This window comes from Pleurodeles waltl, chromosome 4_2 (genome assembly GCF_031143425.1).
Source record: "Pleurodeles waltl isolate 20211129_DDA chromosome 4_2, aPleWal1.hap1.20221129, whole genome shotgun sequence".
NCBI lineage: Eukaryota > Metazoa > Chordata > Amphibia > Caudata > Salamandridae > Pleurodeles > Pleurodeles waltl.
The window spans coordinates 312,538,452-312,553,831 of record NC_090443.1 but is presented as its reverse complement, the minus strand read 5'-3'; the positions used below and the strand labels follow the sequence as shown (position 1 = coordinate 312,553,831).

Here is a 15,380-nt window from a genome sequence, read left to right as displayed (position 1 = left end):
TCCATGTGGCGATAGTCTGCAACTCTTGCTTTGGTATATTGTGCATTCTTAATAGTTTTCCGCTGGATGCCCTTACACCGTTGGAAGACCATCCCACAAGCCCTCACAGCCAGTAGTCTGGATTATGGCAATTAACTTTTCATAGCCATAAATGAGGCTCTCCTGTTGTGCCTGAAAATTGTGCAGAAAGCAGCAAGACAGGTTTGCCATCTTCCCCTTAAGACAACTGTGGAGCCACTCCTGAATGCCCCACACAAGTTGCCTATTAGGAAGGACTGTATTTTTAAACTACTTTACCATACTTACAAATTTTTGTGTTATGGTGGCGCCTGATATCTTCGGACTAGGATCAGCTTCATCCAGCCAAGTAGAAAGAGGAGATCCTAAGATATGGTTTTGGCAACTATATGTAGGATTCGCATGGCTACAAGCGGTGGCTGTGCGTTTTCTCATCTCGCCCCAAACCACTGGAATATGCAGTCTTTATTCATCCGCAAATGCTGCAATCGGATTATCTTAAAAAATTGCTTAAAACATTGCTATTTCAAGGATCCATCAATGTATTAGATTTGATCTGACTGATCTAAACACTGAGATACTTTGTTGGGAGTAAGCAACTCAACTTTATAAATACATGTAACATAACATCACACCAGTAGGGCCACTTTGATACTGACCAGCGGGCCACATCAGGAAAGACTCCTGAAACTTGTTGTGTCCCTGTAGCCCCAGAGGTCAGCCAAATGACCCTTGGAGCCCACATCTTAGCCAAGGGTGCAAGTGGGAGCGGGCCCAGTGTCAGGCCTGCATACAAGTCTCAAACGGCAAGTCCAGTATTTTTCTGTTCCACCAGAGGTTCATGGAGTTTTCTGATGAGCTGTCTGTGAGGAGCAATATCTTGGAAATGCCCAAAGCATCCACCTAACCCTTGACATGAAGGAGGTAACCCACAATGTACATCCCCTAAATATTCCATACATGTCATCACCAAAATCTCCAAGGGGACAGGGTACCCTACTCTGACCCCGTATATGTTATTTTGTTTTGTTTCTGAACACGGAAAAAGAGCCCTCGAGTCCTATAATTGCAGCTGCAACATTTTTCTTCATCTTGGCGACAGACAATCATATTGCTCAATCCCACAGGACCAAAACAGCCAAATAGAAAAAAACAGGTCTTTTGCTCAATTTGATTCTTCTATTTATTTATTTTTTAATTTCCGGTACAGCGGGACTCCTGTGGCCGTAGAACTAACCATTCAGATATCACTTTTTTTTGTTGTTGTTTGTTTTATTAGTTCATGAGCACCTATTGAAATGCACATTTCTGACAATGGCTGACGAGATTTAAACCAAATGTAAAATACGCTTTCTGAATAAAGTCTAATTTTCTGCCACATATGGTGTAACTGTTCCACCGTTTTTTTCTGTATCTGTTCCCAAAATTTCCTATGGTAAATGACTTTTTGGGGTCCCCTTTTTCTCTGCTCCCATTTTAAAAGTCACCTGGAAAAGCTGTAGAAAGGAGCTGAGGTGGATGAACTTCTTTTGGAAAGATTAGTGATGACTGAAACTGTGAAATGTTTTTAGCAAAACAGAAGAAGCTCTTCCTATGGGAACTGTGGCCCGAGTATAACTACACAGTGGTGACCACCACTACTGTGTAAGATATATACACACACACACACACACACATATATGTGTCATATTGTGTCATCAAGCACACTAAACTGTGGCCTGAGCTCTGTAAGAGCAACACTACACCAGCGCACTGGTTTTCTTCTTTTGTCTTCAGACATGTTCAGGTGCTGCTGCTGCTGCATATTAATCATGATGGGTGGGGGTTACTGGTGGTGCTATGTGAGAGTATCTAGATCCTATGTAGGCTCGGATTGTTCTGGGCAAATAGGTTATTTATATATTTTTTACAGGAATGTAATGTTAACTCTTCAGCAGTAGAATATCCACATCTGTATGTAAAAGGATTTCAGCTCTCACCCATCATGCATTTAACACTTGATTTCCTCTAAAGGAAAACAAGCAGAAAATCGTAAACTGAATTTTACACTGATTTTCACAAGACTGACAAGTGGCTGAAAGATGTGATACCATCGCCAGTCCTCATTTTTCAGCCAACAGCATGTTGTATTCTGGGACTTGCAGTTTTAACACTGTTATTTATTACGGACTTCAAAATCCCAACATACCCAGTTACAGTAGCAAAAAGACAGACTTGGCTAAAGGAGACGCACATTATGGATATAACTGGCAGCTCATTTAAAACATGTTACAGAGTGGTCTGATACCTTTAGAAAGCTGGCTGATTATAGATGCAAAATCAACAATAAGGTCTGCTCACAAACTTCTTGAGGTTTCACTTTTTCTTCTTTATATACTTGTTAGACCTGTCACTCTGAGGGTGGTCTTCCCCCACAGTTTTTGTCTGGTTGCTTCACATTTTTGCTGTATCTTTTTGTTGCCATTAGGACTCTTGAGAACTTTACCACCGCTGACCAGTGCTAATGTGCATGTGCTTCTCACTTAAACATGGTAACATTGGTGTATACACAACTGGCATATTTAATTTACTTGTAAGTCCCTTGTAAAGTGGTATACCGTATACCCAGAGCCTGTAAATTAAATGCTACTAGTGGGCCTGCAGCACTGATTGTGCCAGTCACACCAGTATCCTTTCAATCCTGTCTCAGGCTGCTACTGCAGAGCTTACGTGTGAAGTTGCACTGGCACTTCAACCTGACGTTTAAAGCCTCTTGCCAAGCCTTAAACTACCCTTATATTACATATAAGTCACCCTTAAGGTAGGTCCTAAGTAGCCCATAACATAGGGTGCTATGTAAGTAAAAGGCAGGACATGTACTTTTAAGTTTTAAATGTCCTGGTAGTGAAAACCTCCTAAAGTCGTTTTCAACTACTCTGAGACCTACTCTTCTCATAGGCCAGCATTGGGAATTCCTTAATATACTTTCAAGTCGTAACTCCTGATAAAAAAGGAGCAGCTACATCATGTTTCATATCATTGGAATGGTAATGATAAATCCTCTTCACTAGTAAAGTCAGATTTATCATTATTTTAGAAATGCCACATTTAGAAAGTGGGCATTTCTCTACTCTTACTGCTCCGTTTGCCTTACAGCCTGTCTCCAAGACGTCTGGGGTGGGTGACAGCTACACATTCGGCATACCCTCTAGACACCACAAACACAGGAAGGTTAGGTGTGTGAGCACTCAACTGCACTCATCGGGACAGGAAGGGTTGAGGGGAGCCGACCTTACACTCGAATAGGGAAGTGCCTGTCCCCACACAAAGGAATGATCACCCTCTATTGGTAGTCTGGAGCCAGGGCAGGGAAGAAAGGACATCTGTGCACTTCAAAGTTGCTTCTCTGAAGTAACCTCAACTTCAAAGGCACATTAGGGTATAAGAAATGGGTATCTGACCCCATCAAATCAGTACACTACTGCATCTGGCGAGACCTCCACCTGGAGTAAGGACTGCTGTGCTACAAGGAGTGCCATGCTGCCGGATTGCTTCCCAAGAAGGATGCCTCTCTGCCTTGATGAGCTACGCTGCTGATCTTTGTCCTGCTGAGGAAGGACTTGACCTTCTCATCTAACCCAGAGTGACTCCAAGGGATTGCTGGCTTGCCCACTATTCTCCTGCATTCTCAGGGACATCAGAGACTGCCTGCAACTCTGCTCTCGCAGAGTCCTGCACTTGTACGAGGTGTCAAACCAGTCCTGGGCCTTAGAAGTTGGTTTGCAGCTGCTTTTCTGACCCAAGCAGTTGTGCCACTGGGAACAGACGCAGTACCCTCTGACACATTGCTGAATCAACAATGCTGGACCCGACTGCAAGGTTCGACGATGAAACAACACTGATACGAGGACTTAGTTGCGTGGCTCAATGACGACAAAGTGCATACATCTCCACGGAGTTCGACGTTGATGTGGGGCTCAACACCAATGCATCGACCCGACTACATGAATGCATCGCTCCTCGACGTCGACACTTGCTCCATCCAAGGTACTTTTACAGAGGGCTCTGTACAAGTCGGGTAGTCAGCCCGCTCTCCATTGTGACTGTCCTGAACTTTGGATGTACCCCGGTCTACTGCGACCTCAACTAACCTTTTAGCGCTATTGGCTTCCAAGCATTATTTTTGGTTTATTCTTTAAAAATTCAGATTTGGACTTCTACTGATTGGATTTATGTAGCATTGATCTCATTTTATTCAGACAATATTCTCTATTTTTCTGAACCTTTATCTTTTTGAGAGAGAGATTTGCACGAATACATTGCCTCTTTAGATAAGCCTGACTGCTCTGTGCCAAGGTACCAGAGAAAATCTGTGCTCACCCTCTAAGTGTGTATCTAGCCTACCCGACTAGAAGTGGTGGTTCCTGCTTGTACAGGATGAATACCCTGACAACTAGAAACCACACTTCTAGCAGTGTTGTACAATAAAACAAGGAATGATTTTATTTTTATATAGTCAAAATATTTTTAAAAAGCTTCATTACCACTAAGCAGACATGCAGCATCACCAATAATGCCAACTTCCATAATTGACAGGTGGCAGAAGCTAAAGAAGCAGCACAAAGTTACATCGCACATAATGAAAACTTCACTTCCCTACAGAATATGTGAAACTTGAACATCCACAGTGCAAGATTCTCTCCCTCGTGCAACAGATACAGACAAGGCATCAGTAGTGGAAACATCCATTTTGTACAGAATAGTTTAGTTTAGTTTAGTTTAAGAATTTATAAAGCGCGTAGTGACCCGAAGGCATCCCAGCGCTAACCTAACCTGACCGGTGCTGTCACTAGGAGAGTTGAGAGCGCTACCTACAGAAAAGAATAGTCTTGAGTTTTTTCCTAAAAAGTAGTTCTGAATGTTCCTGACGTAGATCGGAAGGAAGATCATTCCAAAGACGGGCGGCCTTGGTAAGGAAGGAGTTGGCCCCCCAAGCTCTCTTAGACCTCAAGATGGTCACAAGACGAGAGGAGGAGGACCTCAGACTTCGAGAAGGAACATAAAGACATAGCCGCTTTCTAAAGAACATTGGGCCCTTATGTTGAAGAGCTCTATGAACAATGCATAGGGCCTTAAAATAGGTACGTTGCTTGAAGGGGAGCCAATGAAGCGAGGAAAGAGCAGGTTTAGCGGATACATGTCTGGGAAGATTGACAAGAAGCCGGGCGGCTGCGTTCTGGACTGTTTGTAGCCTTTTTATAACATAAGCCGGGGCGCTGAGAAAAAGTGAGTTCCCATAATCCAACCGGGAGAGGATAAGAGTTTGAACGAGGATTCTTCTGGCCATAGGGGGAAGAAGAATCGAGATTTTCCTAAGAACTCTTAAGATGCCAAAGCATATAGAGGAGACTCTTTTTGCTTGATAATCCATGGTCAGACGAGAATCCACCCAGAAACCAAGGCTTTTTACCTGGTCCTTAGGGGGAGGAAGATTATTGAAAGCCTCAGAGTACAGCGGAAGCGAAAGAGCTGGGGGGGAATTGCCTAGTACGATGACTTCTGACTTTCTGTCATTGAATTTGAGCTTAGACTGGACCATCCAAGCTCCAATGTCTTTCATACAGCACGAGAGGTTAGCTGCCGACGAGTCCCCGGAGCTGGATAGGGACACCACAAGTTGAGTATCGTCGGCATAGGTACAAAGAGCAGCGGCAGTGCAAGTGTCACTCACTCACAGAACTGGTACTACAACGGCAACATAAGTACACATTTCTCATTCACAGAAAAAGTAGCAGCAGAGCCTGCCATCCTTGAAAAGCAGGTACAGCTTGGCAGAAGTAAACAAGCGTCCCTTTCTCCCCGAAGGCAGCCGGAGCGCAAGCTTCCCTTCTCTGCAGAACAAATCGAGTATGGCAGCAATTATGAGTGCTTCAATCACTCATAAAACGTACAGCTAAGGCATCATGTATGGAGCCATAAATATATTTGTATAGCACAGAGCCAAAAGGCAGCGAAAAGAGTCAAACTAAGAGCCATGGGGAGATGGGTCCAGAAAGCAGAATTGGACTGTTGCTGCATTGTAATGTAGTGTTGTATAAAAAGGTAGATCTCCAGATTTCCAAAATTGGGATGGGATCAAGGGGTCCATGTGGACACATTAATATTGTTACATATATTGGGTGCACATATGGAGACATCCTATTGCCTTGATTTTATGCTTTGCACTTTACCTCCAGCCAGATGCTGCCTGGCTGTAAGTGTGTCAAAAGCTACCTGAAATGGTGAGTTTGTCAGTCAAAATGGCGTAGAGTTGGTCATGGTGGCTTTGTGGATGAAGCAGATGTTCTAGAAGATAGTGCACAGACAAGGTAAAGAGAGCCAGTGGAGCTCTATCAGAAATGGGGAGATGTGGTCATATTTCTTCAGACCCAATATTCCCTCAGTAGGAGCCAGTGTGGAGGCTGGGAGACCACACAGAATGGCGTTGATAATATCCAGATACGAGTATGAGGCTTGCACAGCAGTTCTGAAGCAGCATTATGGTGTTATCAGGTTAATGTTCTTTTGTAGAAAGAGGTGATAACAATTTGTCTGTTTTAATGGCAAGGGGTTTCTCAAGGGTGAGGCTGGTGCCCAGGGTGAATCCATGTGAATTGGTGTTGGGTTAAAGATCAACTTTAACCCCATCCAGGTTCATGCCACTCAGCCAGTTTTGGACTAGTCATTACTTGCTCTACCTAGCACACACCAGAAATAGGATTTGGTGTGATTAAGTTTGAGGTAGGTGCAGATTGTCCAGGTCAGGATAAGGTGCAAACAGAGTCTGGGGCATTGGATGAATATCTGAAGAGGAGGACACGTTCATGTATAGTTGCATATTATCAGCCTATAGATTAATTTAAATGCTGTCATCAGTGCACAGAATCCAAAGGAGCTCCAGATATTGCAGATAACATAGGCAAAAGGGAATTCTTGGGTACAACTGCCGGTGATGGGGTGCTTTAGACCTAAAGGTGCCTATGTGAACAAACCTAAGTGGTTTGAATATGTAGGAGGCGAACCTGTGAAGTTAGGAACATTGCCAGGGAATACATTTAAAACTTCAGGGCATAGATGAGGGAGGATGGTCTACAATGTTGAACAATCTCAGGAGGCAAGACCATCTTTGTGTGTGGGTAGAACTCTGTAAGGTATCTATCTCAGTATTGCTGGGTGATCTAAGGCTAGAATAGTAATCCTGAGGAGATGTTTTGAATAGATGTGATCATAGAGTTGAACAAAAAAATTGAAGATCTTCATATTATGGACAGGGACACTGAAACTATGAGATTCTGCAACATTTTCTGCATACTTATAGATTTGACTCATTTGACACACAGTCCATCATCTGCTACGTGATTTGCAAATTTCACCAATTAAATAAATCGTTTCAAACTCAAATGGATGAAGTTACTAAAAAAAAGCTAAAAATGGCTCTGCACAAGGGCAGACCCTTTGCTAACGTTAGGTAATGGGTGAAATTTCGGATTCTTGTTGCTTTTTTCTGGTGTTAGACTGGTACTAAAAAGGTTCAGCTTTGCCCAGATTATTGCTATGTGCTGGAATAGACAAAAATACAAAATAATATCAAAGATTTGTGCCAACTAACCTGATGGTTTTGTAGAGTAGATCCAGGTGAACGCTTTGCAGAGTGTAAGGGTTCAGGATGGGCCTCCGAAAATAAAGATCAGAATGGCAGTTCGTAGAGAAGAGCTGGATGGGGATTTGCTAAGGGGACCTGGATTCGTTTTTGTTTCCACTAGTGCAAATCCCACTGTTCAGGTGATTTAGTAAACCTCCTCACCCTCCACTCCATCCAGACCCATCAAAGGTTTGACAGAGAATGGCTCTCAAATTTTCCGATTGTTGGGGAGGAGGGGTTGGTATGGTAATCTTAAAAGACTACTGGTATACTCTTTAAATGAGAATAGGGCTGTGATGGCCTGGTAGTTGGTGAGGCAATCAGGAACTAACATAGGTTTCTTCTGGAGTGGGAGAATGGAGTAGAAGGAAGTGACCTGTCTTGAACACTTTTGGGATAATGCCCAGAGGGAGATGTTGACAATGGTGAGCGGGGGTAAAAAAAAAAAAACATCTCTAGAGAGGGCTTTGATGAAGAACAAGGGTAAGACATTATTATAATAGGTATGGTTTAGATGAAATCAAGCATGCTGGCCAGATCTGCGAGAGACAAGGGTTTAGAGAATGATCACTGTGGCATTCTACACACAGGGATGGGTTTAAGAGGAGAGGCATGCTTGTTGGTGTCGACTGTCTTGGGAGGAGGGGGGTTCACTGAAGGGGTTGATAGCACTGCACTTATCTGGGGAGTGTGTGATTGCTCTTCAAGACATTCTGCTTTTGTTAGAACCTTCATTGATGATAATGATTTAATATTTGCCTTTGCCTCATGTGATTAGTTCAGTCTACATGTTCCATTAAGGGACTTAAGCAGTAACAGGTCATCTACGGTTCTGCTTTTTTAGCTGTTTCTTTCCAGTCTGCCAATGGGGTGTTTTTGCCAGCCCTGGAACTGAAGGGTTTGGATTTGTTGGAGAGCCATGGAACTGAAGGGTTTGAGTTGGATGTTTTCTTTGGAGCGTGCGTATTCACAAGATTTTCCAGAATTGCAATGGGCAGGGCAGGAGAAGAGTTTGAGCTTTAGGTTGGCGATGGACAAGTCTTTAGAGAATGTGAAGGTTTTCTGTTCTTTTTTGAGTTGACTTTGGTAAATTGGTTAGACACCGTAAAGGGTATCCAGGATGATAAGGTGGTCATTCTACTCCAGAAGTACAAGAGGTATGCACTACATAGTCACTGATATCACGAAGACTAGGATGTGACTATTGGAGTGTGCTGGTTGGATGATATAATAGCAAGTTGTATATGTTGATGAGACTGATAAAGAGTCCCTCTACTTTTTTCATGTGTCTTATCCGGGAGGTTGAAATCACTGAGAAGAAAGGTGTGTGGATGAAATGAGATGTCCAGGCATATATCTATTCCGTGGCATGTTGGTTACACATAGATCTGTGAAGCTGCTTAAGCAAAAGAGGTGAATATATAGACAGATTAGTGTGTGAATATGAGAGTACTGCAGCTACTTCCACTCAGAAGGCATTTCATGTCAACAGACTTGCTATCACTATATACCATCTCTTGCATTCACTTAAAATACTGTCAGTAATATTTCGGTCACGTCCTGAAAGTCCTAGTACAATTATTAAGCCTGCCTTCACTGCTGCACAACTACTGCCATATTGTATTATTTTGCTGCTGTGACTTCTTGCAGACCCTACGTTTACTAGATTGCGCAGGCTGAGGCCTTGCTACAAAGACCTTCCCGACACATGGAGTGAAGTGGACAAGAAAAAGAGGCCAGTGCCCATTAGGGCTGTTTAAAAACGTAGAAGCAAAACATGCATAGCTCCACAGCTCTACATTTTGCTCTGTTTCTACATTGTCCCTTTTATCTACAATCCCAGCCTACTAAGCTATCCCCATTCTCTATCCTCCCCCTTTTGTGTTCATCTCTTTAATTTGTACTCAGTATCTAGTCATCTTCTTGTTTCACCTTTGTCTTTCCACGCTCTTCTATTAGCATTGCTCCTTTCTCACCACTCATTCACACCTGCCCACGCTTGCTCGGTTCTTTCTCAGCTCACTGTCTTACACACGGCTATTCTGCTCAACAGTTGCTTTCACCTACCTCATCTCTTACTTCTTCCTATCATCTATTTCTATCTCCCTTCCCACTACTAGTGCCCTGAAGAAAAATTATGCTCCCCTAGATGAAAGCACATCTTTCTGTACCACCCCCTACCAATGGTGTCACATCTGCTGCTTCCACCAGTAACGTGGTATCTCTGCTGGCGGCAGCCTAGGGATTCACCTAGTATTCTCTTCCCCAGAAATTGCTCTATTTCATGAACAGAGATCTTTTTCAATGTATTCCTCTTCCTTTCTCTTCTTATGAATATGCTCTTCACACCTGCTCCTTTCTCACTTACCTTTCCCCATCTTGCATTTCACTCGTCTCTCCCTTTTCATTCACCCGCCTCTTTCTATCCTGACATGCTGCACTTTCTCCTTCCCTCTCACTTAACCTCTAAGCCACCATACACACACTACTCTGTTCCTGGCCATCTCACTGCCTTCTCTCATATGTTTCTCAAGAATTTCTTTTACATATTTTCTAGTATTACCTTCTGTTAGAAATGGGGTTTCTAGTTGGAAGTCGGTTTGCATCCTGTCCAAGTAGGGACCCTCACTCTAGTCAGGATAAGGGAGATGGATTCCCAGTTCAGATAACCCCTGCTTACCCCCCCTTGGTAGCTCGGCATAAGCAGTCAGGCTTATCTCAGAAGCAACGTGTAAAGCATTAGCAGATAACACACAGTAATACAGTGAAAACACTACAAAAGGACACCACACCAGTTTTAGAAAAATAGTCAATATTTGTCTGTGTAAAACAAGACCAAAATGGGAAAAATCCAACAAACAGTAATAAAAATATGAATTTTGCAAGAATTACTTAAAAATACAGTTCTTTGATGTTGATAGTTCTGTCTGGGGCCATCATGGCATTGTGAGCAACAAATCCAACAGGTCAGGCCAGCTACAGTGTCGGGAAGACCCACAAAACAGTACCTTGGAAATGTAGGGCGCTGTGATCCTCTCGATAAGATCTGGATTGCGGCGTCACTTGCGTCGGTTCCGGAGGTTGGTGCAGAGGTCGTCAGGCCCTTGAAGTCGCACGTGTTGCAGATCGAACTCCAGGCTGATGACGTAGTCAGAAGCGCTGGTGTGGATGGCGTCGCAGTGCGAAGAGCGACTATGCGATATGCGATGCCTACAGGTCTCGGTACAGGCAGCGGCTCAGTGACAGCATCTTGCGGCGGCAGTGAGCCCAGCGCTGCGGTGTGAAGTGGGGCAGTGCGACATGTGGTGTCTCCAGGTCACAGTGCAAGCAGCGTCGTCGTCCTTGTTAAAGGGTTGTCATTGGTATGCCCAAGGCAGCAGTGCGGCGCAAGGTGGGCTTTGTGCGGCAGTCACGGTGAAGCCAGGGGCATCTGTTGACGATGCTTGAGTCGAGGATGCTGGCATTGGTGCACCGTGGCTGTGGTGGGGGACAGTGAATCGTGTACCTCACATGCGGTGTACGCAGGCCATGGTGCAGGCATCGGTGTCAGCGTGGATCGGCAGCGTCGGGGATGTCAAGGCTGCAGTGTGAGCAAGGCGATGCGGACTGCGGGGCCCACAGGTCACAGTGCAAGCATCAAGGTGGCAGAAGCTGTGAGAACAGGATTATGATGCGAAATGGGGCACAGCTCCGTGCGGCAGAGTTAGGTCACGGTGCAGTCAGCAACGTCATTGACAGGGTGGTGTTTTTTCTTCTTTTGCTACACAAAACACGTAGTTCCCAGTGCTGTAGGCAGATGAAACTGAAGTCTTTGATAACCCTGAGACTTCTGAGCAGGAGGCAGGCTCTACTCAAAGCCCTTGGAGAAACTTCACAAGCAGGATACACAGCAAAGTCCAGTCTTTGCCCTCTTTAAGGCAGAAGCAGCAACTGCAGGCCAACTCAGCAAAGCACACACAGCAAAGGGGCAATAGTCCTCCTCCAGCTCTTTTCCTTGGCAGAGGTTCCTCTTGATCTAGAAGTGTTCTGCAAGTCTGGGGTTTTGGGTCCACTATTTATACCTCTTTCCGCCTTTGAAGTAGGCAAACTTCAAAGGAAAGTCTCTATTGTTGACAGGACCCTGCCTTGCCCAGGCCTGGCCCCAGACACACACCAGGGGGTTGGAGACTGCATTGTGTGGAGGACAGGACAGGCACAGCCCTTTCAGGTGCATGTGTCAGCTTCTACCTCCCCACTCTAGCCCAGGAGACTCATCAGGCTATGCAGGCTACACCTCAGCTCCCTGTGTGTCACTGTCTAGAGGTAATTTACATTAGCCAAACTGTCAGTCTGACCCAGACGTGGAATACACAAGCAGGAAGAGGCACAACATGGTTTAAGCAAGAAAATGCCCACTTGCTAAAAGTGGCATTTTCAAACTGACAATCTAAAAAACAACTTTACCAAAAGGTGTAGTCTTAAATTGTGAGTTCAGAGATCCCAAACTCCACATCTCTATCTGCTTCCAATGGTAAGCTGCACTTTAAAGATATTTCAAAGCAGTCCCCATGTTTACCTATGAGAGAAATGGGCCTATCAACAGTGAAAATCGAATTTGGCAGTACTTCACTGTCAGGACATTTAAAACACATCAGTACATATCCTAACTTGGGCTACCTAGGGTCTACCTTAGGGTTGACTTACAAGTACTAAACAGAAAGGTTTGGGCCTGACAAGTGGGTACACTTGCCAGGTCGAATTGACAGTTTAAAACTACACTCACACAGACACTGCAGTGACAGGTCTGAGACATGTTCACAGAGCTACTCGTGTGGGTGGCACAATCAGTGCTGCAGACCCACTAGTAGCATTTGATTTACAGGTCCTGGGCATGCATAGTTCACTTTACTAGGGACTTATGAGTAAATCAAATATGCCAGTCATGGATAAACCAATCACCAATACATTTTACATAGGGAGCACGTGCACTTTAGCACTGAACAGCAGTGGTAGAGTGCACAGAGACAATAAACCACCAAAAACAGAGTCCAGAATACCATAAAAACAGGAATTCAGAAGGCAAAAAGAACAGGGGAAACATGCCAAAATATGCCAGGTCTACCACTTTCTTGAAAATTCCACTAAGATTCTCAGCTATCTCCCACACATCTCTCACTCACACACAGTGCTCTCTCACTCATGGTCGACTTACTTTGCAAACTATTTTTACTTGCTCTTGTAAACACTAACTTGGTCTCTCCTCAGTTGCATAGCTCAACTTCCCTTACATTGCGCCTCTTCTCATTCACGCCCATGCTCTCTTATCTGCGGTGCCTCACATACACTTTTTCACTCACTCAAACAGGCAAACACCAAGATTTGGCGTGTTTATGTTCCCTATACCCATTATCATTTTTCAAACACTGATGAAAACAAAGCTCTGTTCCTCATTTAAGCAATGTCAGCTTTGAGGTCCTACCAGGTGAAACGTACATATTGTTAAGAAAATGGCAGCAAAAATGGTTAGGGGCAATTTAAAGATTGATAGACTTAGAATGGAGTCTGGCTTTACGCGCACTACATTACAGAAGTAAACTATTCAGTCAATATTGCTAAAAGTGGGCTAGCAACTGCTTAAGTGAATGCGCTCAAGTATAGCACATGTGCCAAACTATTCAGAAATGTTCAGAATAGGAGTACAAGAGGGGAGTTTGTGACTCCAGCCTGCGTTGCACGAGTTCAAATGTTGCAGTGCATGCTGGACCACAAAACAGTAAATACATATGGACTGTACTTTCTGTCAAAAGCAAGTCAGCGATATGGCATAGGTTACAAGTCACAGAGAGAATATCACATAAAGACCCGTCACTAAAAACAGTAAATGTTGAGGATGCTATCAACGGTGGTATTGCTAAACTCAACGGTGCTTCTGCCCCTTAGATCCATGCTGTCTTAGAGGTGATGCAAGTTATGAGTTATCTCTGCAGAACCCATCGCTACAAGTATCAGGTTCCTTAAAGTATGGTGACCAATCATCCTGAATGTAACTGCTGCTTGTTAAAGGACTGTCCTTTCGCCCGACACTTTTGATTAAATAACTAGACGTCCTTTTTTGAAGGGGGTCGGGGGAGCCTGCACATTAGTGTAGAATGTGATCAGGTTTCCACGGACCTCTAATCACACCTGGAAGATAAGCTCAGTCTCACATGCTGTGCTGCAATACCACAATTATGCAGCACAGCAAATTTCAAGAGGGAGTGAATCAGTGTCTCAAAAGCCCATCATGTGAGCTCAAGCCTGCCTTGGAGTTCATTGTTACATGGGCTGGAGGGATTTCAACATAAGTTTATAATATCCTACATTTTAACTCTGAAAATGAGGCTTTGTTTTTCAATCCCATTGCAAATTCAAAACAATTGAAACACTTCTATGGGCATCTCCCTCGCCCCTTCAGAAACACACTGAAGTTATCAAATGCTCTTTTTCATTTGTTTTCTGGTGCGTGTAAACTGGTTTTGCCATAATAATATATTACTACGCCTCCCAGAATGCACAGGAAACTGGACTGAATCAGTTCTTCACATGAGATGTGACATCTTCATTTTGCCCTTAGCTAGTCACAACGCTTTGAAATATACCAAAGTGCGCAACCCCTCACGTGGTAGTATTTTTGTCTTTATTTGTAGCACAATCATAGGTTGTGGGATATGGCAGTCTAGTCCTATATTGGTTGGTTGTGTATTTTTGCCCTCCAGCGTTTGTGATCAGTACCAACGTTTAGTCCTTCTAATAAGTCTGTGGCCATCCTGTTTTTTGGTTGTGATATTACGACGATCCTACCTACATTTGCATTTGGAGTTAACATGAACATCCATCTATACAGTCCCCCCCACTTCACATTTTCTATACACTTACCTTTTCCTGTTGCCCTCCCCTCATATACTTTTGTCCTTACTACTACTACTACTCTTCCTTTAGAGCTCTTCCTTGTTACCCTTCCCTTAACGTTCCTCCTCTCATGTGCCCCTGCTTGACACCCATCCCTTGGGGCTCTTGCTGCCCCTTCATTACAGCAGTCTCTTTATCGCTCCTCCCCTGCATAACCACCTTGTTGCCTCTCCGCAAAGCCCCCTTCTAGTGTCACTCTCTAGGCTGCTTCGCATTCCCAAACCCACACTGCCCCAAGATCTCACCATCGATGTCCCCCATTGTCAGCTCATCCCCCAGCCGGCTCAGCCCTTCCATCACCTCCAACGACTCCATCCTGCAGCCACACCGGGACCTGTCAATACGCCATACTAGGAGGCCCACTATGATACCGCCCGAGAGAGCACTGACGTCACGCAAAGCATCTCCGCGAACCACGCCTCGTTCTGGCAAGATTACAAGTAAACCGACGGGGACATCTTGGAATGGAACACAACGATCAAATAATGGCGCACGAAAGGAACCCTAAACTCATATCACCATAGTAAGTTAACCCACGAAAACAAAACACTTAGCTACAATTAAGTATTGTTTAAAATGATTTTTTAAAGTTGTTTATATTGTCTCCACTATCAGGCAAGGATACAAGAAATAAAAGAAGCTGGACACCAATAAAATGTGGAGGGTTCAAGTGCTATTTTTTGTACAGAAAATGTTAGCACTCAAGAGTCCAGCTCAATAAGACACCATGCTGTCAACCCTCCGCGCACAAAGTACTTTGCTAATTCTGTTTAAT

The 15,380-nt window shown here is 44.1% G+C and overlaps 1 protein-coding gene across 1 annotated transcript in view; it reads right to left on the bottom strand.

The window, feature by feature from the left end:
• SREBF2 (sterol regulatory element binding transcription factor 2) overlaps positions 1-15,000 on the bottom strand; it is a 237,577-nt gene extending 222,577 nt beyond the window's left edge. The window contains exon 1 of the mRNA XM_069231267.1: positions 14,851-15,000. Coding sequence (XP_069087368.1) covers positions 14,851-14,920 — 70 coding nt within the window. The 5' untranslated portion in view covers positions 14,921-15,000. The remainder of the gene's footprint in view (positions 1-14,850) is intronic.
• Between the last annotated feature and the right edge of the window lie 380 nt (positions 15,001-15,380).